General features: G+C 36.7%; 2 protein-coding genes across 6 annotated transcripts in view; one reads left to right on the plus strand and one right to left on the minus strand.

Annotated features, from left to right (window-relative positions):
* cacna1bb (calcium channel, voltage-dependent, N type, alpha 1B subunit, b) overlaps positions 1-27449 on the plus strand; it is a 148736-nt gene that overhangs the window by 74007 nt on the left and 47280 nt on the right. For 4 of the 5 annotated variants that reach the window (XM_082140195.1, XM_082140194.1, XM_082140196.1 and 1 more), the window contains exons 9-22: positions 4218-4321; positions 11737-11852; positions 12212-12301; positions 14066-14155; positions 14785-15003; positions 16080-16192; positions 16447-16559; positions 16771-16902; positions 20211-20283; positions 20403-20520; positions 21579-21646; positions 21750-21856; positions 23351-23413; positions 26683-27333. In XM_082140195.1, coding sequence (XP_081996321.1) covers positions 4218-4321; positions 11737-11852; positions 12212-12301; positions 14066-14155; positions 14785-15003; positions 16080-16192; positions 16447-16559; positions 16771-16902; positions 20211-20283; positions 20403-20520; positions 21579-21646; positions 21750-21856; positions 23351-23413; positions 26683-27333 — 2057 coding nt within the window. The remainder of the gene's footprint in view (positions 1-4217; positions 4322-11736; positions 11853-12211; positions 12302-14065; positions 14156-14784; positions 15004-16079; positions 16193-16446; positions 16560-16770; positions 16903-20210; positions 20284-20402; positions 20521-21578; positions 21647-21749; positions 21857-23350; positions 23414-26682; positions 27334-27449) is intronic. The other variant, XM_082140198.1, reaches the window with a different exon arrangement.
* On the minus strand, positions 5119-10697 carry LOC309477086 (uncharacterized protein). Its single transcript, XM_082140230.1, has 7 exons — positions 10624-10697; positions 9797-10513; positions 8609-9319; positions 8397-8515; positions 7652-8303; positions 5526-6117; positions 5119-5475 (listed from the first exon to the last, which is right to left on the minus strand). The coding sequence occupies exons 1-6, from the start codon at positions 10679-10681 to the stop codon at positions 5843-5845; spliced, it is 2532 nt and encodes an 843-aa protein (XP_081996356.1). The 5' UTR covers positions 10682-10697; the 3' UTR covers positions 5119-5475; positions 5526-5842.

Consider the following 27449-nt stretch of genomic DNA (forward strand, 5'->3'; position numbering starts at 1 on the left):
TTCTACAGTATGTGTGATTGACATGGTCCATCACTGAGCTCATCTATACCTGGCTTGTGCTTTTTTTGGCTGAATAATTTACCTGTTCATTAATTATTTATCTTGTTTCTAATCTCCCTCTTGCTTTGGTGTTTATTGATCAGCATTAAGTCTCACTAGTGCCTCATCTCACCTATGGGGGTTGTTTTATGAGAAACACAATCAATGGCATTAGCAGCAGGGCAATATAGAGAGGGCAACATTGATCCATGTTGCTTTGATGTCTGTGAAGTGTCCCATGAGGATGTTATTCAAAGCAGCAACAGTTATTAAAAATGATTCATTGAATGATGTGGTTTGAGTAGCTTGACTCTATTCAAATACTTTTAATATATATATATATATATATATGGGTGTTTCTGCAACTACGGGCACTTTGTCAATACACACCTTGACATAAATAATTATGAATAAATAATATGATTTAATGTAAAATTATGAAGCATTTATAGGTCCAAACACCATTTTTGCTCATGTCCCACACCCGTGGTTTCAATGTTGAGATACTTAAAATTAGCTCATTCTTTTACAATATGACATTATTTCAAATGGAATTGTTTAATATACAGATTCATTTACAGAATCTTCAAATTCTTTGTATTATTTACTGATCATTTTTATGATTTTTTTTAACTAAATGTGCCTGTCCCACACTTTTGAGTCCTTACCGCAACAATGAAAAAAAGCTTTTATTATGAAATTTTATCGAACACAAACAAGTCTAGTTTCTATGGAAACAGAAACTATCACTTGAGCACATTGCTGACAGACTGGACCACCACACTACCTCACTCACAAGATAACAAAAAAATAAGGTAAACATAATCTTTTCTGCTCTAGTATTTATTGTGCGTCCTTACCATTCAGCTTAATAATTGTGTATTTATAACTACATTTTAAAAATAAATGTATTTTACTGTTGAATTCATGTATATTAAGATGTTAAGATTCAAAACTAATGTGGTAGGCCTTGACAGCTGCCAATTAGCTAAAATATTAGCAAAAATGTCATTTCCGCAACATGTCTTTACCGCAGCAAATTTAGGTGTTGCGGTAAAGACCTTGTGTTGCGGTAGAGACAAATTCAAGGTGTACTGTATATTAAATGACAAATATTCAGTATATTATTAGTACTGAAGTATATATTTGTATATTTATTAGTATATATATATATATAAACATGCCATTTTTTACATAAAAAATAAAATTTTGTCCTTACCGACTCAAGATGTCATTACCGCAGCACTGCTCTATTTTCATTTTTTTTCACATTTTGATTTGCAAAAAAAATATTTTTACACTTAAGTTGAGATGATTAACACATTGAAATTGCAACATCTGTCATAAAAAGTTAATTATGTTATCTTTTGTGTGTATGAAAACAATTGACATCTAAGGTTACTGTACATTTTTTACATGGCATAGAAAAAAACATGAAATTCCCTATTTTGTATATTATTTTTTTATATCAGTATTTACAAAACTGCATCACATTTGAAAAAGCTATTTAAATATGTAAAAAAAAATTATAGAAATTACTAAAGAAAAATTTATAAAATGAACGTTATTGTAACATTGCGGTAAGGACACTTTTTAAGAAGATGACCAGAAAAACATAAAAAATAAACATGTTCCAGATTAAAATCTTAACGACTACATTCTATTTTGTGTAAATCTTTATATGTATTACAGACTGTGATGGTTAAAATTGAAAATCATAGATGTTGATCTTTTTAAAATTGGGATAGTCAAAAGTGCCCGTAGTTGCAGAAACACCCATATATATATATATATATATATACAAAATCCCGAGGCACACACGCAGACTAGAACACACACGCAAGGTCTCTCGCTCCCTCTCTCTGCCGTGCGCGCTACGCTTGCGCGCTCTTGCTTCCGGGAGATTTTAACTGATTTGCGGGCATCAGGGAGCCGCTATCAATATGCGGGAGACTCCCGGAACTTCCGGGAGACTTGGGATGTCTGTATATATATATACATATATACATACATACAGTGGGAGAACAAGTATTTGATACACTGCCGATTTTGCAGGTTTTCCCACTTACAAAGCATGTAGAAGTCTGTAATTTTTATCATAGGTACTCTTCAACTATGAGTGATGGAATTGCATGACAGAAGTATTTGATACATCAGAAAAGCAGAACTTAATATTTGGTACAGAAACCTTTGTTTGCAATTACAGAGATCATACGTTTCCTGCAGTTCTTGACCAGGTTTGCACACACTGCAGCAGGGGTTTTGGCCCACTCCTACATACAGACCTTCTCCAGATCCTTCAGGTTTCGGGGCTGTCGCTGGGCAATACGGACTTTCAGCTCCCTCCAAAGATTTTCTATTGGGTTCAGGTCTGGAGACTGGCTAGGCCACTCCAGGACCTTGAGATGCTTCTTACGGAGCCACTCCTTAGTTCCCTGGCTGTGTGTTTCGGGTCGTTGTCATGCTGGAAGACCAAGCCACGACCCATCTTCAATGCTCTTACTGAGGGAAGGATATTGTTGGACAAGATCTCGCGATACATGGCCCCATCCATCCTCCCCTCAATACGGTGCAGTCGTCCTGTCCCCTTTGCCGAAAAGCATCCCCAAAGAATGATGTTTCCACCTCCATGCTTCACAGTTGGGATGGTGTTCTTGGGGTTGTACTCATCCTTCTACTTCCTCCAAACACGGCGAGTGGAGTTTAGACCAAAAAGCTCTATTTTTGTCTCATCAGACCACATGACCTTCTCCCATTCCTCCTCTGGATCATCCAGATGGTCATTGGCAAACTTCAGACGGGCCTGGACATGCGCTGGCTCGAGCAGGGGGACCTTGCGTGCGCTGCAGGATTTTAATCCATGACGGCGTAGTGTGTTACTAATGGTTTTCTTTGAGACTGTGGTCCCAGCTCTCTTCAGGTCATTGACCAGGTCCTGCCGTGTAGTTCTGGGCTGATCCCTCACCATCCTCATGATCATTGATGCCCCACGAGGTGAGATCTTGCATGGTGCCCCAGACCGAGGGAAATTGACGTCATCTTGAACTTCTTCCATTTTCTAATAATTGCGCCAATAGTTGTTGCCTTCTCACCAAGCTGCTTGCCTATTGTCCTGTAGCCCATCCCAGCCTTGTACAGGTCTACAATTTTATCTCTGATGTCCTTACACAGCTCTCTGGTCTTGGCCATTGTGGAGAGGTTGGAGTCTGTTTGATTGAGTGTGTGGACAGGTGTCTTTTATACAGGTAATGAGTTCAAACAGGTGCAGTTAATACAGGTAATGAGTGGAGAACAGGAGGGCTTCTTAAAGAAAAACTAACAGGTCTGTGAGAGCCGGAATTCTTACTGGTTGGAAGGTGATCAAATACTTATGTCATGCAATAAAATGCAAATTGATTCTTTAAAAATCATACGGTGTGATTTTCTGGATTTTTATGATTCCGTCTCTCACAGTTGAAGTGTACCTATGATAAAAAATTACAGACCTCTACATGCTTTGTAAGTAGGAAAACCTGCAAAATCGGCAGTGTATCAAATACTTGTTCTCCCACTGTATATATAATATTTTATCTCTATTTCTTGCCTCCGATACAAAGGGAAGTGTTTTCAAATGTTTATAAATGCATTTTAGACATTTGCAAAAAGTTACTGGATTGAATCTTTGTTGAAATCAAATTGATTTGTTCTCAATTTTCTCCAAAAAATAAAAAAGCTTTTGAATTGAAAAACATCTGATACCCCCTTCAAAAGTGAGATGGAGGTAAAAGTGATGTTTAATTAAGGAGAGAAGTGATAAAAAGTGGGACCTCACTGATGCATAAGCAGGTTATAGCAGAGAGTCAGTGCTAACGTTATAGCTGCAAAAATCTTTTTCATTCCAAATGGCTTCAGCAATATTTTCTCAGTGGTGGCTTGTGGAAGTGGATTTGTAATGACTTAATTTATTTAGCATTAGATTCTTAAACCATGAGAATGATTTAAGTAATTAGTCTCAAAATGCTTTGGATAGTTGTAGTCTTAGATGTGTTTTCATTCACAAGTTATTGCACATGGATACTGCACACAATGTTGATATAACCTTTATTTGTAATGAGCTTGGGGATTTCTTAATTGTCTGTGTGAATGGGTTGTGTAAGGGCTCTACTGTAACATCTCTTGCTTTATTTGTTTATGCACAGGCCAATGATGCCTCTGGGAACACCTGGAACTGGCTGTACTTCATCCCTCTCATCATCATTGGCTCCTTCTTCATGCTTAACCTCGTCCTGGGTGTCTTATCAGGGTAAGTTGTACATCACGGTTGATGCTCTTTCTCCCTTTGTGTCTTTCCTTCTCTTTCTAACTTCCTTTCCTAGTCCATGGTGAAAATAGACACATGGTTGAGCTGATTTATAGCTCAATCATGGATGATCTAACCACTGTCATGTACTGTATATGCATGTATTCTACAGTGTTGATGGAGAGTATTGTGAAATATTTAAAGCTAATTTGAATCATGAGCTTCATCAAGACTTTTTTTTTCTCTGCAAGATGTATGTGCATTTTGATAAAAGTGAGAAAAAGTGACTTCTAAATTAGTAAATATATGTACAGTATTAATATAGTAAAGATGCTGCTTCTGAAATGACAACTGAAATAAAAAAGAAGGTTCATTCAGTTTTGCTGTTCCCACTATTCTACTTTACTCCACTGGCTTTAAAAATATTTCTTTTTTTTTATTTAGTTTGTTCATGCCTGCATCATATATTATGGTGGTCACAAAAACTGTTGCAGTTTGTTAGTTCTAAAGTTCAAGTTTTCTGATCACATGCTCTGTGGCCTGAAAGAGAAATTCATATCATTTTTGAAATCTATTCTTGCATACTCTCATTATGGACAAAACTGTACAGTAATTCTATAGATATAGTTAATGTACAGTAGGGCTGTCAAAGTGGCTGAACAACTCAATTTGAATTTTATACTTAAATATTAGTAATATACATTTTTTGGGGATAATTTAAAAGCCATATTTTCAGTTTGAGGGAAAAAGCTTTTGGCTTGTCTTCCGAGACCACAAGAAGGCACAATGAGCAAAATATTAATGCATCACATTAAATTGTTTATTCAAAGCAATGAAATAACATGACTGTACAAAAAAAGTGAACAACGTTTATAAATCAAATATAAATTCGGAAATTGCATAAACAATTATTTGCAGCACAGAAAATGCGTTCTATGTGAACGGCTGGGTTTTGATGTAACTAAAATCTTCTCGGCATTGAGGCTCTTCAATGTTTTGAATGAACAACGCAGCAGCGCTGCATCTAGTGGATTCAACTATATGAATTGCTATTAATTAAATGTGTAAATAAATATGTTAATTACCACAATAAGTTGAAGATATGGATTTCAATGTCTGCTTTAAGCGATCATTAAGCTAACAATTTGCAAAGATAGCTATGTTATGACTTAAATTGTTGAGGCACGTAACATGCCTTAAGTGTTACCGTTAAATAATACATAATAATAAATAGGTAACTTAAAATGCTTATAGTTTATACATTTACATCATTGCTTGAACAATTCTGAATCAAAAATAATAATAACAATAATCCTCACACACCTACAGAAACAGTGCAGAGTCACTAAAACACACTCATATAACAGGTTGATCAACAGCCCACACAGGCTTCTTCTCAATGTGAAACAGAAAATGTTATCTTGACAAAAGTACTTTTCTTACCATACTGAGTTATTAATTATTATATCAAGTCATTGCACATACAGTATGTAAACTGACATAGTTTGGGTTGTAGAGAACATTCTACATTGAAAATGATCTAGCATGGTTTTCTCCTCTCATATTCCCTGCATATTTTGGAGTGTCCATGTCACTAGGATGGTTTTGGACCATTGGAATATCATCTATGATTCTTTCAATTTTTGAGTGCTGAGAACTTGATGTAATGCTCATAGTGTCATATCCAGATGATGGTGCATTATTTCTTGGATGCCAGAGCCATTGAGATACTTTATCAGCAGGGTTCAGAGTATTAGCTCCAACTGAACTGGTGGTATCAGACAATGAATCTCCACTCACTGAAAATAAAATGAATGTTAGAAGGTTCGGTTCATTTTCTTTTTTGCTGGATATTTGTTTTACATGCATATCTCTCATAGTAGTATATCTGATATTTGCTCAGTACAAAGTAAGATAATCAAAGACATTTGTTGATTTGTTTGTTTTTTTACATTAAAACAATCTTAATTATTCCAAACCTTTGACCGGTAGGCAGGGCCGGCTCTGTAAATCTGGGGGCCCTAAGCAGGATAATTTTGGGGCCCTGCCTTGCAGTGAATAATGGAGTATTGCCACCGCAAACCAGCAACTGTATACAATCTAACCCTTACACATTTCATCTGTACCTCTTTTAACATGATTGCCCACAATTATTTTACTGCTTATTAAAGTACACTCACTGAAACAGGAAAAGTAAAGATTACAGATTTGCCAAATTTCTACATCTACTTTATTACTGTCTGAATGCTTTGTAAATTTTAAAACAGCACTAACTGTTTTTTGTCCACTAGACAGCTTAAAACCTTTAGTATTAAAAATCTTCAATAAAGTTGTTGCATAGGCCTACTACAGGTGATGCTGGAGTCTCTATCTTTGAACTTCTTTTCCCTGTTCCATACTTTAAAAAGAGGGAGAAGTTGGACCAGTAATTTCTTTGCTTCCTTCTAAAGTGATTTAAACATATTCTTCTATATTGATCTATCAAAGAGATAAAAAATTCTGCAAAAGATTTTAGTTTGAGTTGGTATTTATTTTTTATATATTCCAACTACAAAAACACTACTTCAGCGAACAATCATTAGCCAAATGTGTATATAAAATGTTTAGTAATAAAATATATACATAAATCTAATAAAAGCTCTAGGTAACACTTTTTACATTTTACAGTCATTGTTGCACGTTACATGTAGTTCATACAAAAATAATTCTACAGTAAAAACTGCTTAAAATGTGGATTTCGTTTGAGTAGGCTACCTCTACTTTAATGGGATAATGTCCACTTTAACGCACCCTCTGGTTGCCAAGAAACAGCGCCGCGAATTGTACAGAAAACGCAATAGGCCGCTCTTTGTGCATTGTGTAATGTGCCAAGTTCAAAAATTAATACAAAAAGAATTCTACAGTAAAAACTGCTTAAAATTTGGATTTCGTTAGAGTAGTAGCTCTACTATAATGTGATTTTTTTTCTCCTTTTTTCTGCACCCGTTGGATAGACTCGTTTAATTTTTGCGGTCAAATTTCCAAGTCCAGGGAAGACAACGGTTTTACACGGTTGGTTGACTGTTAAAATGCGGCGACACCGGCGAGTACCATCTGTAGTTAGGGGGCCCCCTAGTGACGGCGGGGCCCTAAGCAGCCACTTAGTTCGCTTATAGGGAGAGCCGGCTCTGCCGGTAGGGTGGTTTTAATGGCACCTTAACAGTAGCATTAAACTTATTTGATTACATAAGTTAAAGTGTCATCAGTTTTGACAGACCTACAATTTATTACACAGATGTATAATCTTTTACTCTAACACAGTAAAATTCTAGTTATAGTTAAACAGAAACTTACGACTAGGGATCAGTTTGTCAAAGCTTTGTCTTCGTCTGCCAGATGGTTGTTTGGATTCTGCATCAAGGTCCACAACTGCTGCTTCCAGCATCCTCACGATGAGTTCATCCTCGCGTTTATTCCACTCTTCTTCAGTCAGTACCTTCCCAGTAAATGATGTTGTTGCCTTTTTTTCTCTCTCTTGTTGTGTAAAGTATTCCCCTCTGTTTCTTGCCACCATCTCTTCAATCATCTCAAGCAGATTTTTGATGTTATGAATGTTATAAGCCAGTACATGATATCTGTTCTCGCACTTTCTTATCAAAGTCTGCAGGGCTTCTCCTTCACACGCAATGTAATGCTCAACTGGTGTGTCCTTCAGCCAGTATCCAGAGAATATAATAAGAGTATATCTCCAGACATGCTCCCCAAAAAGGCTCATTAACTCCATCACTGTTTTTTCATCTTTTTTTGAAAAAGTATTATCTACTGGTAGCACTAGCAGGAATACATGTGGACCAGGCGAACAAACCGTCACACTGCGTAAAATTTCTTTTGCGTCTTCCAGATTTGATGTTGACCATCTTGGTGTGTCAACCACTGAGATTTGACATCCTGCTATTTTTCTTCGTTTCATCATACATTGCTTTGTTCTTGGCTGAGGTTTAAATCCCTAGACCAAATATAAATAATGTAATAATAATAATGTGCAGGCATATAGGAATTACACAATAATTTGGCATTAAAGATAAGAAAAGCTAAGTACCTCCTGTGGTGCAATGTCAAAATAATTTCCTTGCAGAATCATGTTTCCTGATGTACTTTTCCCAACTCCTTCTCCTCCAAGAAGCACAATCCTAACTTCTGAAAGTTTTTTTTTCCGTTCTGTTAATGAGAAAGAAATGGTATGTGTTTTTGTCTACAAAGAATATCTTGCATTGTTAAGTTTTGCAACTTTTTTGTAAATATATCTTGTACCTTTAAGCAGCTCTTGAAGGATGTATTTTTGTCTACGCCCTTTCTCCATGTCTTTTTTGCCTTTCTTCAGCTTCAGCTCAAGCTCGTTGAATGGATTGCTCTTCTCATCTGGCACATAGTGACAACCGTTGTTTTCCATCACCATTTCCTCGATCTTCTCAAGGAGTTCTGTGACTTGTGTGCTGTCAGTGTGATTCTTACAGTTAACAACATGATATCTGTACCCACATTTTTCCATTAGCCACTCAAGATGCTCTCCTTCTTCTTCAATACGTTCCTCAATGGTTGTTTCTCCAAGCCAGTCTCCTCTGGTGAACAGCACGATTGTATGGCTCCACACCTCCTTCCCTAAAAGACCCATGTGTTCCTCTACAGCTGTTCGATAAGATTTATTAAATGCTATGGCAGTAGGAACAGTTAACAGAATTGCATGTGGGCCAGGAGGACATAGATGCACACTATGTCTAATCTCCAGTTTGTCAATCTCTGATGTCTTTTCGAGAGGATATTGCCAGAACCAGCCTGGAGTATCGACTATAGTCAACTGTTTACTGTCCACTTCAGCATGCCTAACCTCACAGAATACTGTTGTTCTTGATTCATCAACTTGAAAAGCTTCTTCACCCAGAATGAGGTTGCCTACAGAACTCCTTGCAGCCCACGATGCTCCAAGTATTACAATCTTTATTTCAGTAAGAGATTGTTCCTCAGCTGAAAGAAGAGGTCAAATTTATTTTGCTGACTCTATTTTTATAAATTATGTTGCAGTTTATATTACATGATTTTAATTCAGGACTATTATTGCATCAGTATGTTTTTTCTTTCATTTACAAGTATGTACTATATTAGAGAATGACTGATGTTGCTTTTCTTATGACTGATACAGATACAGATTTTTTCAATGCACTGGCTATTGTGTAAAAAAAATTTAGATTCTTTTTACACCTAGTAATTTACACTAAATAACTGTAGATACTGTTTGCCGTTTGTTATTTGTACTAAAGGTAAAATATTTGAGCAATGGTTTCCCACTTATCTAGTATTACTTTCCATAAATGTAACTGTAAAATCATGTTTTTAAAGTATAACTCAGTGTAACTGAAGTGTAACAGTGTAACTTCTAAAGGCAACAATCACAAACTCTGAAATCAGTTTTGGGTCTATCTTTAGTGTGTTAAATTTTCTTACCTTTAATGCATACTTGAAGGTCAGTCCTTTGACTCTTGACAGCAATAATTCTCTGCTTGACTTTTTCCTTTCTTATTTTCTCTCTCTCATCCTCTAGAGACACAATTTTGCTGATTTTAAAGTAATTGTGATTGTTTTGGGCTACCATTTCCTCAATTTTTTCCAGCAGTGTGATCACTTGAGAGCTGTCATTCCTTTCTTTAATATTAAGGACATGATACTTATTCTGACACCTTCTTAGAAGTAATTGGAGGTCTGGCCAGATTCTAAGATTGATTTCGAAAGATCTATCATCATATGGAGTGATGGAGCTGAACAGCACAATAATATGTCTCCAGACATTCTCTGACAAAAACTCCAGATGTTCATTCAAAGCCGTTCTATAGACTTCTGGAAAAATGTTATCTACAGGAATGACCAGAAGGAAGGCGTGAGGTCCAGGAGGACACAGTGTTGTGCACCTTGTAATTTCCAGTATGTCAAACTTTGGAGTATATTCCACAGCATAATTCCACCACCAGCCTGGGGTGTCAACCACAGTCAAATGCCTTCCATGTACTTCTCCTTCTGCTTGAACAGATCGGGCAGTTCTTCTTCCAACAACAAAAGCATTTCTTCCAAGAATGGTGTTTCCTACCGAACTTTTTCCACTTGATTCTATTCCACCCAGTTCTCGACCCCCAATCAGTATAATTCTCATTTCAGGGAATCCTTTGCCTTAAAAAAATTGTTTAAAATGATTATATATTGGAACTGTCCAAAAGGTGTATTAAAATATAATTTGTTTAAGTGAATTGTAGGCATGACAAAAGAGAAGGATAGCTTACTGCTTGAGAGACTGTTTGAGACGGTTGAAAGGCTTCCCTGTGTCCTTTGTTCTGACATCTTTCATTTCCTGATTTCAAAATAATGTCACTGATTATTTACATATAACTTATTCAAACAATCATGTTCGCTATTTTATGTATGTTAATGGTATGGTAACATGATGTTAATGTCAATGATGTTAATGTCAATTTTTGCCATTTTTTTTCTTATGTCCATAATAAGTTGTGTAGATATTTTACATGGAACCTCAAACTATGCAGGAATAAGTGTTTAGCTGTATGTTTCCTTAACTACATGATTTAAGTTCTTATAGAGTTGTATATTAGTTTTGTTTCGAGACAAATTCAAATATGTCTTACCTTTTGCGTGTATCGTAGCAGCTTAAAATGAAAGTGAAAGGCTTCTTCATATTTCTTGTCAACAGCATGTAGGTTGCCAGGTCTTTAAAAAAAAATGCTTCAGTGCTAGGGAAAATAAAAATAACTATTAACCAGACATTATTTAAAGTGTGAACAGTAAATGTTTTACCAATGCCTGATTATTTACTTGAGGGTTCTTTAAAGTGTAAAATAGTATATTTTTCTTTGACTTCATAGCTCAGGATAGTCACTTGTGCGTTGTTTGATACTGTGGGTGTTTTTACAGTACCATCAGTCTATCAGTAGGCCTATTTGCATGACATAATTTTATTGTATCTCCAGAGTTATTAGTCACATGGCATTTACGGCTCAGGTGATTGGCTCAAAATGTTATGTGGTTCCATGTAAAAAGAGGGCAGATTTCAGATTGCTTGCTTTTAGGAAATCCTGTGCTAGACAAATACCTGTCCCTTTAAGATGAATTGTAACACTAATGGTTAACTTTATTCACTCTATGGTTAACTTTATTTGTGTGTGTCAGCATAGTGAGACAATTACAGTGTGCAGTTCTGAGAGACCTCTTGAAATGGTTTGAGAAACACAAAACAAAATGATAGGAATGTTCTGAGCAAGAACTGTAACCTAAAATAAGATGGGCTTTCGAACACAACACACTCAGAGAATTGTCTTGAAAAGCATTCCGAATTTAGATGATTTATGTGCATTATTTTTATTATGTGTTTTTGGTCTTAGGGAGTTTGCCAAAGAAAGAGAGCGAGTGGAGAAGAGGCAGGAGTTCTTGAAGCTGCGCAGACAGCAGCAGATTGAGAGAGAGCTCACTGGATACCTGGAGTGGATCTGCAAGGCAGGTTGGTATAAACGTGACCTCTCTATGCTGTGTCAAAGGATTCTGTTCAACACTTCATCATGATGCATAGAAATATTTAATTATGAATACAACCCTATTCATTTCAAGCCTGAATTTTTCAAAGCTAATAGACAAGATATTGAAAATTAAATAATGAATCTCTGTAAAGTATTTCAGATAAAGTCTAATATATTCTTATGTATTTAAAAGAAAGTACGGCATCTGAATAGTTGTAGTGCAAAAATGTTAGTATAATTTAGTCATCTGTGCAGTACTAGTGAAAATGCACCTTAATTCTTTATAGAGTGTATTTCATATAATGGTTTCACTGGTTTTCTTAATTATATTTGTTCATTCCAGAGGAGGTGTTGCTGGCGGAGGAGGATCAGAATGCTGAGGAGAAATCCCCTTTGGATGGTGCGTGGTACAGGAGGAAGCAAAACAACCCAGGTGAAAAGAGGGCAAGGGCAGTGCTTAATTTGTAAATAAATAATTGCCGGATCAAAAACAGCAATTAAAAGGCACTGTGCCCGACTCTGACCATACAACTTAAGTTTTGATTAAGTTTTGATTGGAACATACAATGACGTCTCTAAACAGTGACGGCACAACTGTAAGAGCATCATTCACTAGTTTCTGCACAGCCCTAACTACAGCCTAGTGTATTATTCTGTCTCGTATACAGCTTTGTTAAGACGTACTATCATTCAGTTGATCAGTGATATTCTCTCATGGACGACGTTGTTGCTTTTTCCACTACATCGATTTCTGACAATTTAAGCACTGGGCAAGGGTCAATGGGGCTGGTTTACCATAGTATCCTATGACAAACCAGGCCAGTGGAAGGAATGCCCTCTTGTTACATGAGCCATCATATGTGACCATGCTTTTACACTGTTATGGGGTAAAATGGCTTTTGGTAAATCTGAGTTTAGATTTCGATCTTTTCACCTGGGCACAGTTGCTAGATAAGTGAATTGATCACATGTTGTGCAGAACCTCTCAAAATACAATTTTTCCCACAGATACAAGAATAAATGTACATAAAAGTCCATGTGTATTGTATTTATATACTTAAATCCTCCTAAAACCAGTTAAACGTCCAGTTTCAGTAGGAAATATGTGAAGACAGGAAAGAAAATATTTGTTTTATTTATCCTTAATGCCATATTGCCTATATTCGCACTGCGAGCTACTTGCTTTTCTACTCGCAGACTCTGTTTTATCAAGGCCATAATCTCTGTCAATTTGGGCTGTTTTGGAAGCCAGGAGTAATTACAGGGATTAAGATGACTGGGATAATTGGATTATACGCATGCACACACATACATGCTCACATGCGTGCCACACAATGTTGGGCACTGACTAGCTAAGTAGTGATGCCACTAACCTAAGTACATTTTCTGCTGCATGACATTAGTTCAACTATTTTCAATATACAGGTAATGCTGTTTTTCCAGCAGGCTGCAGTTGTGGTGTATTTTAGTTTTATTAGTTGTATTAATCATATACATTTACCTGCGTTTAACTCGTTATGTCTATTCAAAAACTTGGACAATAGAAAATTCTATTTTGATGTGGTTTGCTTTGAGGCAGGTTTTTGTTTTTTAAACCAGTCTATGAATCAATGTTTTTGTTATTTAGTGGCCTGCTAATCTGCTGTAATTAATGAGCTGACAAGCAATATTAATCGATAAGTAAATCAGGTAAAGTTGTGATTGTATATAGCTTTGCCCATCTTACAACAGAATGTCATTACATCTGTTAGTTTTCTATCTTCACTGTTTTCACTATCAGGCAGAGGGCAGATGATTAAAGCTATGGTTCCTTCTTGAGCTGTAATTAGTGGTGTCGACTGGATCTATGCATTTAGAGAACAGGGGATAGATAGATAGAGAAAGTGAAAGTGTGAGAGTGGTGGGAACCCAGGATTGTGTTTTCACATGACTAATGAGTCACTGCAAGATCAGGCCTGTAATGTGCACACATTACTTCACTGTAGCTAGACACTCATATGAAGCTTATATAATAAGTATAAATATCATTCAATTAATGAAAAATTAAGACATTACGTTTTGGTTTTATTTACGTAACTTGTGCTTAACTGTGCTAAGAATTTTTTCCCCCATCTGATTAGGAATTTAATGTTTCTTTAAACTCTATCATAATGTTTGTGTATATGTATTTGCATGCTTATGCGTTTTTTGTGTTCAGTCCTGAAAAGAACAAAGACCAGAAAGGGTAGAAACGACCTCATCAGTGCTGAAGAAGGAGAGGAACATTTCACAGACATCTCCTCTGTCGGTAAGCTTTGACCTTTAACCTTAAGAAACTCTCATTATCAATTACTGTGATGCATGACCCTTTTTGTCTATGCCAAATGCTACTTTTTAACATAGCCTGCATCAAATTTTTCTGCAATATAGCATTAGAATAGAATTTGTTCAATTTATTTTATTTTATTTTGTATATCTGGTATAGAATGATATTAATAGTCAGCAAAAAGCAAAGAAATCGCTTCCCTTGGTAAATAGTAAACTGAAACCTCTACAGAGTTTCTCAGATTAGCTTGAATGTGCCCATTAGCTGAAGTGGGTAAAATGGAGAAGGGAAAGCAGGATCAGGTGACTTCTGCTGTGCATTAGTACTGCCGTAATAAGCCTTAAAATCTTTCAAGCTTGAGAAGATGTTCTCTTCAGTTTTTAGATTTAAAAAGCAGATAGAATGATTTATAATCTTAAACACTTAAGTGTCTCTGTCTAACACTATAATGAATAACAAATCCATTGCCACTGATCTCAACAAAATGCTGTTTATATTCTTGCATATATTATTCATAGTCACATTACAGATGAATTTACAGTAGTAGCTCTGTGATTAGAGTTTAAGCATCTTCCCTTAATTTGTTTTTGAATGTTTTTTAACCTCTCTAGCGCCACCTGGATCACCTTTCGCCCGAGCTAGCCTGAAGAGCAGTAAGAACGATAGCTCCTCGTACTTCCGTCGAAAGGAAAAGAGGATACGCTTTTTCATCCGGCGGATGGTGAAGGCACAAAGTTTCTACTGGATCGTTCTCTGCTTGGTGGGATTGAACACGATGTGCGTGGCTATGGTCCATTACGACCAGCCTGAGGGGCTCACCAAGGCCCTGTGTAAGAGCGCTTGCTTTCTGTTCACTAGCAAATACAATTGAACTGTGTCAAAGCACATTGATTATTTGTGGGTTATATTTAGTTTCCTAAACAGCATGTCATTAGACTAGTTTTGCAATCTCTCCTTGCTCTGTGAGTCACGACTCATGAACATGAAAGATTTGTGCCAGACGTTTTAATGGCATCTTTTACAGTAATAGCATCTCATTTCAGTTTCTCAAGCAAAAAATGACTTGATAAATTTCATTCATTTCTATAAAGCAGCTTGTTTTAATGAATCAATTCAAAGCTAGGATTTAGATTAATCACTTAATGCCGGTGGCATTTTTCATATATTCAGTGTTATAAATATATTATTATTAGTATCTTGAATTAGCTTATATTTCTGTTTTGTCCATTTTCATTTTCATTTTAGTTTGTTTTATTTATTTTGCTATGCGCTTTTGTAAATTTTATAAATATTTTTTGAAATATTTCTATTTACTTTTAATTTATTTTTATTTTAGTTTTTGTAATTTTATTAAACTTATTGATTTCAGTTAGTTGCCAAAGCAACATTTCTAATTTTAGTTTTTCTTGTAATATGTATAATTTTTCAATTACCAAAGCTATATTTAATGTTTTAGTTTTAGTTGTAGCTAACAATAATGTGCACTGTAATAACAACACTGTGTATATAAAAATGTTTTAGTAGAAATTGTAAATTATTGTGTATTGTTAAATTATAATAAAATAAAATAAATATCAAATCGTAAAATTATTATAACATTTAATTACATTATTTTACTTTTTGCTTAAATGATTGATCCTCTGATTGAAAAAAAATCGAATTAACAACTTGAGATAAATTTTGAGATATAAATACATTTATATATATATATATATATATATATATATATATATTATAAAAGTATATATTGAAGATTGTCGAAATGCTGAAAAAATTGGTATTTTATTTCTTTTAGCTTTGTTGCCCAGCTCTATCTTGTAATAGCATTAGTTTGAAGGTTTGTGTGGGAAAAGCTTGGGTGGTGATGGATAACCTAATCTCTCCTTTCATTTCTATGGGCTGTTAGACCTGGCAGAGTTTGTATTCCTGGGTCTGTTTCTGACAGAGATGACTCTAAAGATGTACGGCCTGGGGCCCAGAAACTACTTTCACTCCTCATTCAACTGTTTTGACTTTGGGGTGAGTCACAGCACACGATTCAGACGAGCCTGTGAGGCTGCATTCAGTCAGTCATTATCAGCCACTGTGATACTTGTGTCCACGCTGGATCGCCACATGCATGCTCTGAGCCATTTTACTCACATTCACTCCAACTGTTATTTTTCCATTATATTTTATTTGTTTTCTAGTTAGTCCAGACTGTTTTAATAATTGCCATCTGCTCACAAAAAATAAAACCATATAACAGAAAGACTCTTAATTTATATTCTCAGGTAATTGTGGGCAGTATATTTGAGGTGGTGTGGGCAGCAATCCAGCCGGGTGCATCTTTTGGGATCAGTGTTCTGAGAGCCCTGCGTCTGCTCCGTATATTTAAAGTAACCAAGTAAGTAGATATATATATATGGTTTAAAATAAATCAGCTTTGACACTTGGAGTATATACACAATATAACAAACCCCTTACAGAATCATAGGATGAATATTTGTAATACATTTTTTTTTACTCTCTGAAACCAGCATTTCTTAAAGTGATCAGAGCCACTTCTATATGTTGTGGTCTATATGTTAATTCTCTCTCTTTCTCTCTCTTTGCAGGTATTGGAACTCTTTGCGGAATCTGGTGGTTTCACTGTTAAACTCAATGAAGTCCATTATTAGCTTGCTCTTCCTCCTCTTCCTCTTCATCGTGGTGTTTGCTCTGCTAGGCATGCAGCTCTTCGGGGGCCAGTGAGTGACTTCTGATCTTCCATCATTCTAGCTATTTCTGTCCAATTTCACCCCTTTGATTTATCCAAGAAAGAATATTTATGTGTTCTGTTAAAAAAAAAAAAAAAACGTATTCCACATCTCGTCAAATATCGTCCACCAAACAATTTGCAAATTGAAAAATATAGACAACCCTCATGCTCTTTTTGATTAATTAATAGCATAACATAACTACAATCAAAAAGTGACTGTGTCAGACTGGAGCAGATTCTGTAAAGATGCTGGAATTGCAAGTCTGAATGCAACCTTATGACCACAGCAGGTCTACCATGAAGCTCTAATAGAAGTTTTCGTAATATCTCTGTGGCATCTGCTTCAGATCAGTTTTCTTGAGCTGATCTAAAGCCTGATGGCGTGTTTGATGTGTCTTCTGTCAGACTGAGATCAGCCCTAGGCTCCATCTGCCTTATCCATGAACAAAACTGGTCACAACATGTGCTCAATTGTGCAATCTCATTTATGTAATGGGCTTGTAAAAACGTGTCCTGCTGTCAAGTGCAGTTTCGGTAATATGTTTTAATAGTCAGTCTCAAGTTTGAGCTGTTGGCTCTGGATAAATTAGAATTTTCTTCCGGGACACTGTCTGCATCCTAAATTGCATACTCTCTACTTCTTTTGTACAAGTACTTACTGTATTTCTCAAAAAAGTATGTTCTATATAGTGTGAATGTGTGCAGAATGTAATCTCAACGTTCTACATCATGTTGTTATTGTCGTGTGATCACATATCCTCTCCCATGGCCTCATGGCACAGCCTTGCAAAGTATACTTCCTTTGACTCATACGCGTACACAGGCGTTTTTGACGCATGCATAATTTAGAGCAATCTCTCGCCACAAGTTACAACCCATGTAAATACTGACAAAAAATGAAATACAGAGTACACGCGTACTCTTCTGATGACGAAATTCGCGTCACACGCACTGCACGCTGACCCTCATGTTCGCGTAAGAATCTACTGGATGCGCACTTTACTACCTACCTTCCTTCAATAGTAATTAGTTCATTCATTTTCTTCTGTTGCCATCTCGCATCAATAAAATTTTACAAATGCATTTTCTGTCAGAATTTAAGTCCAACCATCCATCATCCGCTCCCTTCTCTTCTATAATTCCTCTGCCCTCGTGCCAACTCTTGTGAGCAGAGGGAGTGATACGGCATGCCAACAAGGATTTAGATCTCTACGCTTAAAGAATTACTGAGCTGAATATGCTTTAACGAAAGACACCCCGCTGACAACAAGCTTAATGAATGAAAGCTTTAGTCATGCCCTTCCACTTCCTCTCCCTCTTTTGTTTATTTTATTTTATTTTATAATTTATTTTATTAACCAGCCAAACCTTGGCCTCTTGTGCACAACGGATCATTTTCAATTTTTAAACAATGATCCAATTAGATGAATCTGAACATCTCCAGTGTAGGGTTAGTGTTTATTATTGTTAGCAATAGATAATGCGTGTTCACACACTTAAACATGGCTTCTTTTTAGTATAGTTGCGCTCCGTCTTTTTTTTTTTAACGCAAGAACGCGTCCTGTGTGAATGTCCATTAGTCATCACAGCCAGACTGTGTGTCTAAAGGAAGAAATGCATATTCAAGAGTCAAATGGGAAATGGTACCCATGAGTCACTCTCCCCTTCCAAATAAAGCTCACATGCACTGGTAGTCCTATTTTTAATTTGACACATACAGCATTTATGATCTTCATTCATGATGATGTGTTCTGATAGGTGGTCGTCCCGTGCGTGTTGTGACGTCAGTATACATGCACGTCTCCTATTGGCTGTGATGTAATCAAGGTTTAATGCCTGCAGGGTCTGATCGTATTAACTCACCTGGCTTTGTTTGGTGACTGTGTTTTTGAGGTCCTGTCAAAAGCCCCTAGAGTTAGTCAAATTGCTGTCATGCAGATTACCAGTGAAAGCGCTGGAGTTTTGGAAGGGATTGCAGAGCACAAGCATAAGCATTTGAGTGGTTTGAAGAGACTTTCTAATTTAGTCTTTGCTCATTGAGTTTCTTGACCCTGTCTGTGCTCGCTAGAACGCTCTGAGTGAAGTGGTTGTTTTATTCCTTGTGTTGCAGAGAAATATGCAGATGATATAACCGACTTTTAGGTTTAGTTTTCAGTTGCTGATGCAAATCAGATTGCGATGAATTATTTGGAGATTTTCCCTCCAGCAGAACATCCTGTCAAATGAGCCTCTGTCAACGTTTTCATCCTGTTTTTGTCGTCTTTAGTTGTGAGGCCCCTGAAGGCCCTGAAACAAAAGCTCGCTCAGGTTTGTTCTATGAAGAAAGTAAGTGTTTGCATGTGTAGGCATGAAATACAAAACCCTTCGATGCTTCCCCAGCAATTACAAAATCTTTTTTGCATTTACAAAATTCAGTGTAATCAAGCATATTCAAAGCTTCTTTTTCAAGTGAACTGAGGATGCAATAATGCATCTACTGCAGCTTCTGTTGGAAACCTCTTTGTGTTTACAATGTAAAGCTAATGCACACATCCCACGACAAGCCAGGACTGAATTATATATCCCTTGCGCAATAATTCTCTGTTGTGAAAGCAAGCGTGCTCTGAATCTCCTTTATGAATGGATGAGTCACCGCTGTGATCTTGTGGTTCCCTTGAAGGCCAGACTCTGAAAGGCGATTTGAAGGCAGGGCTGAAAAGAGAACTTTGAAATCTAAAAATAAAATGCTAGAAAGAGAAAGAGAATGGCAGGGATAAATGACAAAAGAGGAAAACTGATCCTCCGGTTGATTTCATCTGAGACGGGGACAAATATTCCTTGCCTTACATGCAAGAGGTGGTGAATCTAAATCTCGCTTGACAGACAGTTTTTTAAGTGCATCTGTTTGTTAGTATTTCAGGAATGGTGGCATATTTGGCAGAATTTTATTTGATTTCACCAGAATGTTGGGTGTGTTTTACGGGGGTCAAGATGAAAAACCAGGGTATCTGTGGGGACAGTTTTAAGGTTTGGAAAATCTCTCTGTGTTTTCATTCAGAGGGTGAATGAAACAAATGAGTACATTTTATTCTGATTGTTCCTCAGATTCAAGTCGATAAATTACTGATAAGTGCCGTGCTCAAAGGTACAAATGATGATAAAACAGAATTTTGATCCTGGTAACTCAGTATGTTTGTTTTGACAGCCCTGCATCGCTGAACCAAATTAAAGCAAACCAGAACTGACATCAAAATCTTCAGTGTACATCTGAAGCCTTTTTACACCAAGTGCGCTGAAGCTCTCTCTCTTCCCAACTAGGTTTAATTTTGAAGACGAAACACCCACTACAAACTTTGACAGCTTCCCTGCAGCCATAATGACAGTCTTCCAGGTATACTTTATTTTAGTTTGGCCTTATGAATGTTTAATGTGTTTTTCATATACATACAGTATATATATATTAAACTATAAGACTGTTTGGTGTGCTTGACCTGTTTATGCCTCTTGCAGATTTTGACAGGAGAGGATTGGAATGCTGTGATGTATCATGGCATCGAGTCCCAGGGTGGCGTCCGGAGTGGAATGTTCTCCTCGGTCTACTTCATTGTTCTTACGCTTTTTGGAAACTGTATCCTGTCCTACATATGTTCAGATGTTTTAAATATTCAGCATCACAGTGTGTCCTAACCAGACACGATGCGATAAGATTTCAGCGACATTTGTCTGTCCACAACTAAACAGAAGAGACCCAACTTTGAGACATGACAAATCAATCACAGCCAATCAGAGGAGCGTATGAGTAGAGCTCTCTTTGCAAGCGAACTGCACTCGCAATGGAATGGATAAGCACATAATCAAATTTATAGATATTACACCATTTGAACATTAATAAAAATACATACTGAGTGACTGAAACAAACTGTCATAGGATTGGTCATATTGAGTTCACAATTAGATTTTTTTTTTACATTTATTTTCAAGATCTGAGGTGAGTTATCCATCGTCACTGTCATAAAGGCCACACAAAATGATATTCAAACTCATAATACATTCTTTTAACTTGAATTAAAGCACATAATCAGTACCTGAGATTATCATTATTATTCTTTGTATGTTGTTGTTCCAGCCGCGACGTCATATAAATAGAAACTGTTATTTTTAACAGTAAATAGAATCCCCTGTTGCTCTTCATGTATCACTATCGCAGCTGGTTAAGATGAAAGGTCTGATACCTTTTATCACACGTTACGGAGTTGCATCTGGTTAGGACAAAAATATTTTTAATGCATCTACAATTAAAAAGTTCTGCATATGGAAAATCTTACAGTGAATATTCTAAGAGGCAAAGAACATGTTTAAATAAATATATATATACATTTTTAATTATTTATTTGAGAAATATATATATTTTTAATACTTTTTCATGTAAAAAAGATTCAAATTCATCTCAGATTCATTCAAATTAATTTCTTGAAATTATTGATAAAATGTAAAAATATAATCTTGTCTTAATGCAAATGTAATGTATGTTAAAGGGATAGTTCACCCAAAAATTAAATGTTTGTTATTTTTTACTCCCTTTTAAATTGTTCCAAACCTGTAATGAAATTAATTTTTGGGTGAACTATCCCTTTAATTGAAATGCAATATGAAATACAGACAGTTCTCTAACCTGAAAACAACCAGACACGCTTCTCAATGTATTCTTGGCCATTGCCGTGGATAACCTCGCCAACGCACAGGAGCTGACAAAGGTAATTTGACCTTAATAAGGCTTCCTATATCTGGATGTCACCTGAAGAGGCAGTATGTTTCTTTTATCCTGAGCTTTCATTTCTGCAATGTCCTTGAATTTAGGATGAAGAGCAACAAGAGGAGGCAGCGAAGAAGAGCTTGGCTCTTCAGAAGGCCATGGAGGTGAAGGAGGTCAGCCCTATGTCTGCTGCCAACATCTCAATAGCAGCGTAAGTGTCTGTGTTACTTTCCCTTTGCTTTTTTATTAATTTTTTTCTGTATTTTTTTGTATCCAACTTTGCTCTATGGAACTTTTCCTATAATGTGCACTGTAGCTGTTGTTTGTTACTTCTCTGTTAAGTTTTTTGTGATTGCTTGATTGTTTGTATAGTCAATGTCAGTGTTACCCTGGCCTCCCCTTTAAACCTGCTCTGTGTAGTCTGTTCTTCATAAGTGTGTTTATGGTGTTTCAAAGCTACAGTATATTATTATATTTTAATTATATGTAATCTGCAGAGATGGTTATTATGGCGCATTTTTGCCCCAAATCTTCTACTAGATAAATAAACCTAAAATATTTTGTAGTTTAAGGAAATTAGGAGTGGAATTAGATTGTTTCTTCAACGATGAGCACTTTTCACCCCTTCACAGTCTCATTAGTTTATTTACAGTAATTTGTAAACATCAAACAGTCTATAGACATGCATCACAGAAAATGACAGTGACAGAAATAACATTTAAGCATTTTTAGGAAAAAAGATTGACTCATTTGTCTTGCTAAGGCATTATGTGTATCCTAAGTACACAATATTTTTATTATATTTTCAGATTGAAATTGAACTTCTTTAATTAATTTCATTTCATGCCCGTCTTTTTTTGTAAACAAGTACACTAATAGTTGCTAACTGTATTAGTGGCAAAATTGTTGGTCATGATGGAAATGAATCCACAACATAATTTGTGTAAAAGTTTGTAATAACTCTGTAAAAAATGTGTAATAACAATATACAATATGTTAAATATATAATATAGTATATTCCTTGTCAAACGTTTCCAAGACAGTTTTAACTATAAGAGAAACTAAACATTTTTACAAATCATCCTCTTCTATACAAATGACTTTATTTGAAGAAACACTGAGTAATGCCAATCTGCAGTAGGTTTTTAGAAAACAAAACAGTCTGAATGGTTGTCTTGTTGTGCTACTTTCATTTATATTTGTTTTCATATGTGTAACCATTTTTTTTCTGTTCACAGAGCACATGATGTTAGTACTTTACAATTGTCACCTCAATATTTCTTAACAAAACTAATTATAATCCACATTTCATTTGATCACATCAAATCAAATTGACTAAACTGCCAACTGTACATTTCTGTAATGCAGCTTGTTTATTGTTAAGATCTTTAATTTGGTCTGAGTTGTTTTTAACACATGTATTATTAGCTTTATATTTTGGTGACACTGAAGTGGAGGGCCAGAATTTGTTTAAATAATTTCATAATTTCAAAGTCTTGAGACATTCTCCAAGGCCACAGTCTGTACAGTGTTTAAAGTGTCCTTTACTGAAGTGTTACCAATGTTTGTCTTGTATTTGAAACACACGGGGGCAGGTGGGCAGACAGAGTGACATCACCCTGACTGCCATCTGCTCCCTCGGCACTTTTTTCAGTTGAGTTTGTGTCTCATTCTTTTGTTTTGTTTTTTTGTTTCGCATGTGCAGTTTTGTAAAGCAAAATCGAGATGCAATCTCTCGCAGGTCTTCAGTCTGCAGCGTTCACTCACCGTGAGTTGTGCTCTCACTTACAATACTCCTCTCCTCTCCTCTCCTCTCCTCTCCTCTCCTCTCCTCTCCTCTCCTCTCCTCTCCTCTCCTCTCCTCTTCCTATCTCCTTAATGCTTTAATTCTCTCATTGTTTCCCCTCTCCGTCTTTTTATTCATAGCTCATCTCATTGATTTTGGGGTTGATCACAGCATCAATTATTAGTAGGAAACAAATGCTTTCATACAGATTCCAATTAATCAACACTTTAATCAACACATCCTTGAATGTTGGCTTCACAAAATGTTGTCTGAAATTAAGAAAGAAAGAAAATGGGTAAAAAAAAAAATCTGTTTTATATATGTTTGAATTAGAGATGTGCGGATGGGCTATTATTTCATCCGCAACCGCATCACAAAACTCATCATCCGTCCGCCATCCACCCGCACCAAAGTTTTTTTACCAAATTTCAAAGCCGTACCCACCCGCCATCCGCTGATTGTTTTTAGGTCTATGACTGATGCGAGCCGCAAGGCTAGAAAGCTCTTGCCTGTTCTAGAAAGGATACTGATCCAATGCAGCAAAGATATTTAAAAGCTAAAGTTCCTACAAGTATAGCCTATTGGCTATGTTGTATCCCCGGAATATCAGCAGTGAACTCCATCTCCGATCGGCGCACAGGGACAAAAATAAATAAATAGCCTGAATAAAACGCACATCGGCAAACCTGACCGTACCTGACTAGGCTACTGTACAATTATATCATTGTAATAAAAAAACGCAATTTGGCACATAATTTCAACATGCTGCTATTTAGCCTACTACTAATTAATGCCTATTGCACTTTATATTTTTGCAGAAAGAAAGAAAGCTTGAATAAAATAACAAGTCATTTAGGCTAATTAACTCTACGCACTGTCATGTCAGGGTGACGACTAGGACGAACCTGTTCTGAAGACTCCCGTTCATTTTGACTGCATGGGAAGAGAGCGCGTCTTTTTCAGGCAGACAGTGCAATTAATTTTATACCAGCAGGCCTAACAATCATTTGATTGGTTCAACCGCCATCCGCCCGAATTTAATTAAAATATAATTTTTCGTCACGTCATCCGCTGTAACCGCCAACTGCGCATCTCTAGTTTGAATATTTGCTAGCCTGTTGCATGGAAGTTGCTTAGATGGATAGATAGATAGATAGATAGATAGATAGATAGATAGATAGATAGATAGATAGATAGATAGATAGATAGATAGATAGATAGATAGATAGATAGATATAAGTATTTGTGCTTGGTACTTGGAGCTTGTTATTCCTCCTTTACATGGTCTCCTTTTGTCCTTAGATAGATGTATTATATATGTGAAGGCTCAGAGGCCTGCAGCACTTTGATTTTTATCCTTTTGATAGCGGATAACTTTTCCAATATGAATGAAGGCCAAGCTAAACAGAGCAGTCTGGGTGTGCTGTCTGCAAGCTTCACTGACTATTTGGATCAACGGGCTTTGTAGTGTGTGGGTTTGGGGTTTGTGTGTGTATGTTCCTGCATGCAAGGGATAGAACGGGACTTTTCATCAGAAAACATCATTTGGTGCATTGAAATTATATTGACATCTGCAGGTTTTGTGTTGTTTGTGTGTCAACATTCCCATTTCTTGTTGCATTTTTCTATTTGTGTGTGTTTTTCTTTCCCACTAGTTGTTCTTCCCTTCTCTCTTGACCTCTTTTCATATAATGTGATTGTTTGTCTTAAACATGTCTGTCATTTTTCTGTGTTGTGCTACCCTGAATGTGTCTCAAAGGAGTTATGTCTACACTCCATGTCGTCGCTTTGTGAGGTATAGTGACACAGCTCAGGATGCTATTATTATTTTTGTTCAACTTTAGTGATTTTTATCATTAGCACATGCTATTAGCACATCATTAGGGCTTCTGAGTCCCTGTAGTCTCTGTCTCTTCTTAACAATGCATTTGGTGTTGGACGTAAGTGAAATGCATGAGTTAAAGAGCATGAGGTACAGATAATACTGAAACTGTATACTGTATAAAAAAACATCTATGCCAACCACTGTTCCACTCGGATGCTTGAGAGCCTGATATTCTTAAAGGGGTAGCTCACCCAAAAGTGACTTTAAAAGTAGGGGAGAGCAGGACACAACCTAACACTTTTTGACTTTCTCAGTTTGTGAAAATTCACTTGGGGTTCAGAGTATTTATTTTTCCCCACATTCATTTCACACGTCTAGTACAAATATGTGGGTTTGTTTCATTAATAGAGTGTATACATTTTTCTTGATTTACACCGAAAGACTGGAAGTGAAATGTGACAACATGCCCCACAGGTGGGGCACATTGTAACATGTGAGGGGCACATTGTAACGCAGTGTTAAAACATGCCCCACATGTGCAACCGGGATTTAAACCTGGCTAGGGTCTTCTGCTGGTTAGATCAGCATTAAAGAACTATCTCAATTGCTAAATAACAGATATAAGATATAAGAAACACAAAAAACAGAGATGAAAAAGTAACTTAAGTAAGAAATTTACTTTTGCTATGGTTAAATAAATGTTCAGTGATATCTTCCAAAGATTTTTTTAATTTTGGCGCATTTTTTTCTCTATAAAGTGTTGATTTGGCAACTAGTAAAATACATTAAGTTGCGTCATGCTGGCATGTGTGGAAAGTTTTAAACCATGTGTGTTACAACTAGCCCCGCGTTAGGTTGTGCCCCGCTCACCCCTACCTTTAAGAATGAATGAACTGTATGCAAATGACCTCTGTTTTGATGAATACTTGTATAGTATTTGTTAATATTTTAAGTTAACTTTTATTTTTGTACTTTTATTTAGTTAGTTAAGTAAAGTTACTTATTTTAGGTTTTTTGGTAATTGTGTTGCACATCTGTTGTACATTTCATTTGTTTTTGTTTAAATGTTTTCTATATTGCTTTATTTTTATTTCACTTTTAGTTTTAGTTTTAATACTTTACTTACTTTTTTAAAAGTTTCCTGTACCTTCAAGATTTAAAATTAGGTCTACCTCTGTTTTGATTGGCTAATTGTTTATTCTTAAAAAAAACAACAAAGAAAAGCCATTCATGCTGTATTGTTTGCAAACAACATTACTGTTGATCATGTCATCTTATGTCAAACTCCTGACATATGATATCATGAAAACTTACTGTGATCGGAGTGATTTTGAGTGGTCGACAGTGGTAGGCTCATGGATGTGGGTGTTATCGGAGTAGGTACAAATTGATGTGTAATTCAGGCGAATGTTCTCCCGTCCCTCAGTAAAGAGCAGCAGAGGTCACTGCAGAAGATGTCCATATGGGAGCAGCGCACCAACCAGCTGCGCAGACACAATCTGCGCAACAGCAGCGAGGCCCTTTTCAACGAACTAGAGCCCGAAGAGCGTCTGCACATGTCTTCTGCACTGCATCTGCGGCCCGACATGAAGACCCACCACGATCGGCCTCTGGTGGTGGAACATCGAGACGGCACTGTGGACAATTCCAGGACTGACGGAGATGGGGACAGTCGAGAGTGTCAACCGACAAAGAAGCCTCATCGATGTCGTGGAGAGAACGGAGATGCAGGGGAGGGGCGGCAGCATAGACACCACAGCCGAAACCGAGAGCACCAGGGCGGCCTGGAGCGCAGCAGCAGTCAGGATGGGGGACACATGAACCACATGGCTGGCTCTCCTGAGGAGGGCTCAGGGATGGAGGAGAGAGAACACAGACATCACCATTCTCGCCGATCAAGAGAGCTCAACGGGAACGGAAACGGCCCGATCGGTAATGGAGGCAGGGGTGAGAGTAGGGTTCGAGGTCACAAAGAGGGCGAAGGAGGGAATGGAGAGAGGAGGAGACACCGGCCCCGTGTTAAAGCCCAGTCCACACTGGATGGAGAAGAATGCAGGGAGAATGGTGGAAAACGCAGGTATGTTCTCAGACTGTATGTCGACTGTATGTTCTTCTGAAGAGCACAGACACAAAAAAAATATTTTGAATATTGTTGGTAACCAATTATTTTCAGTTTCCCTTGACTTCTATTGT

The sequence above is a fragment of the Leuciscus leuciscus genome (genome assembly GCF_965113295.1).
Source record: "Leuciscus leuciscus genome assembly, chromosome: 16".
NCBI lineage: Eukaryota > Metazoa > Chordata > Actinopteri > Cypriniformes > Leuciscidae > Leuciscus > Leuciscus leuciscus.

What these genes read in the sequence shown, in the direction of transcription:
- LOC309477086 (XM_082140230.1), bottom strand. Translation starts at nt 10,681, where the DNA reads ATGTCAGAACAAAGGACACAGGGAAGCCTTTCAACCGTCTCAAACAGT. An exon ending in CTCAAACAGTCTCTCAAGCA is followed by an intron (nt 10,514 to 10,623) that starts GTAAGCTATCCT and finishes AATTTTTTTAAG; the next exon opens with GCAAAGGATTCCCTGAAATG. An exon ending in TTGACATTGCACCACAGGAG is followed by an intron (nt 8,304 to 8,396) that starts GTACTTAGCTTT and finishes TATTTGGTCTAG; the next exon opens with GGATTTAAACCTCAGCCAAG.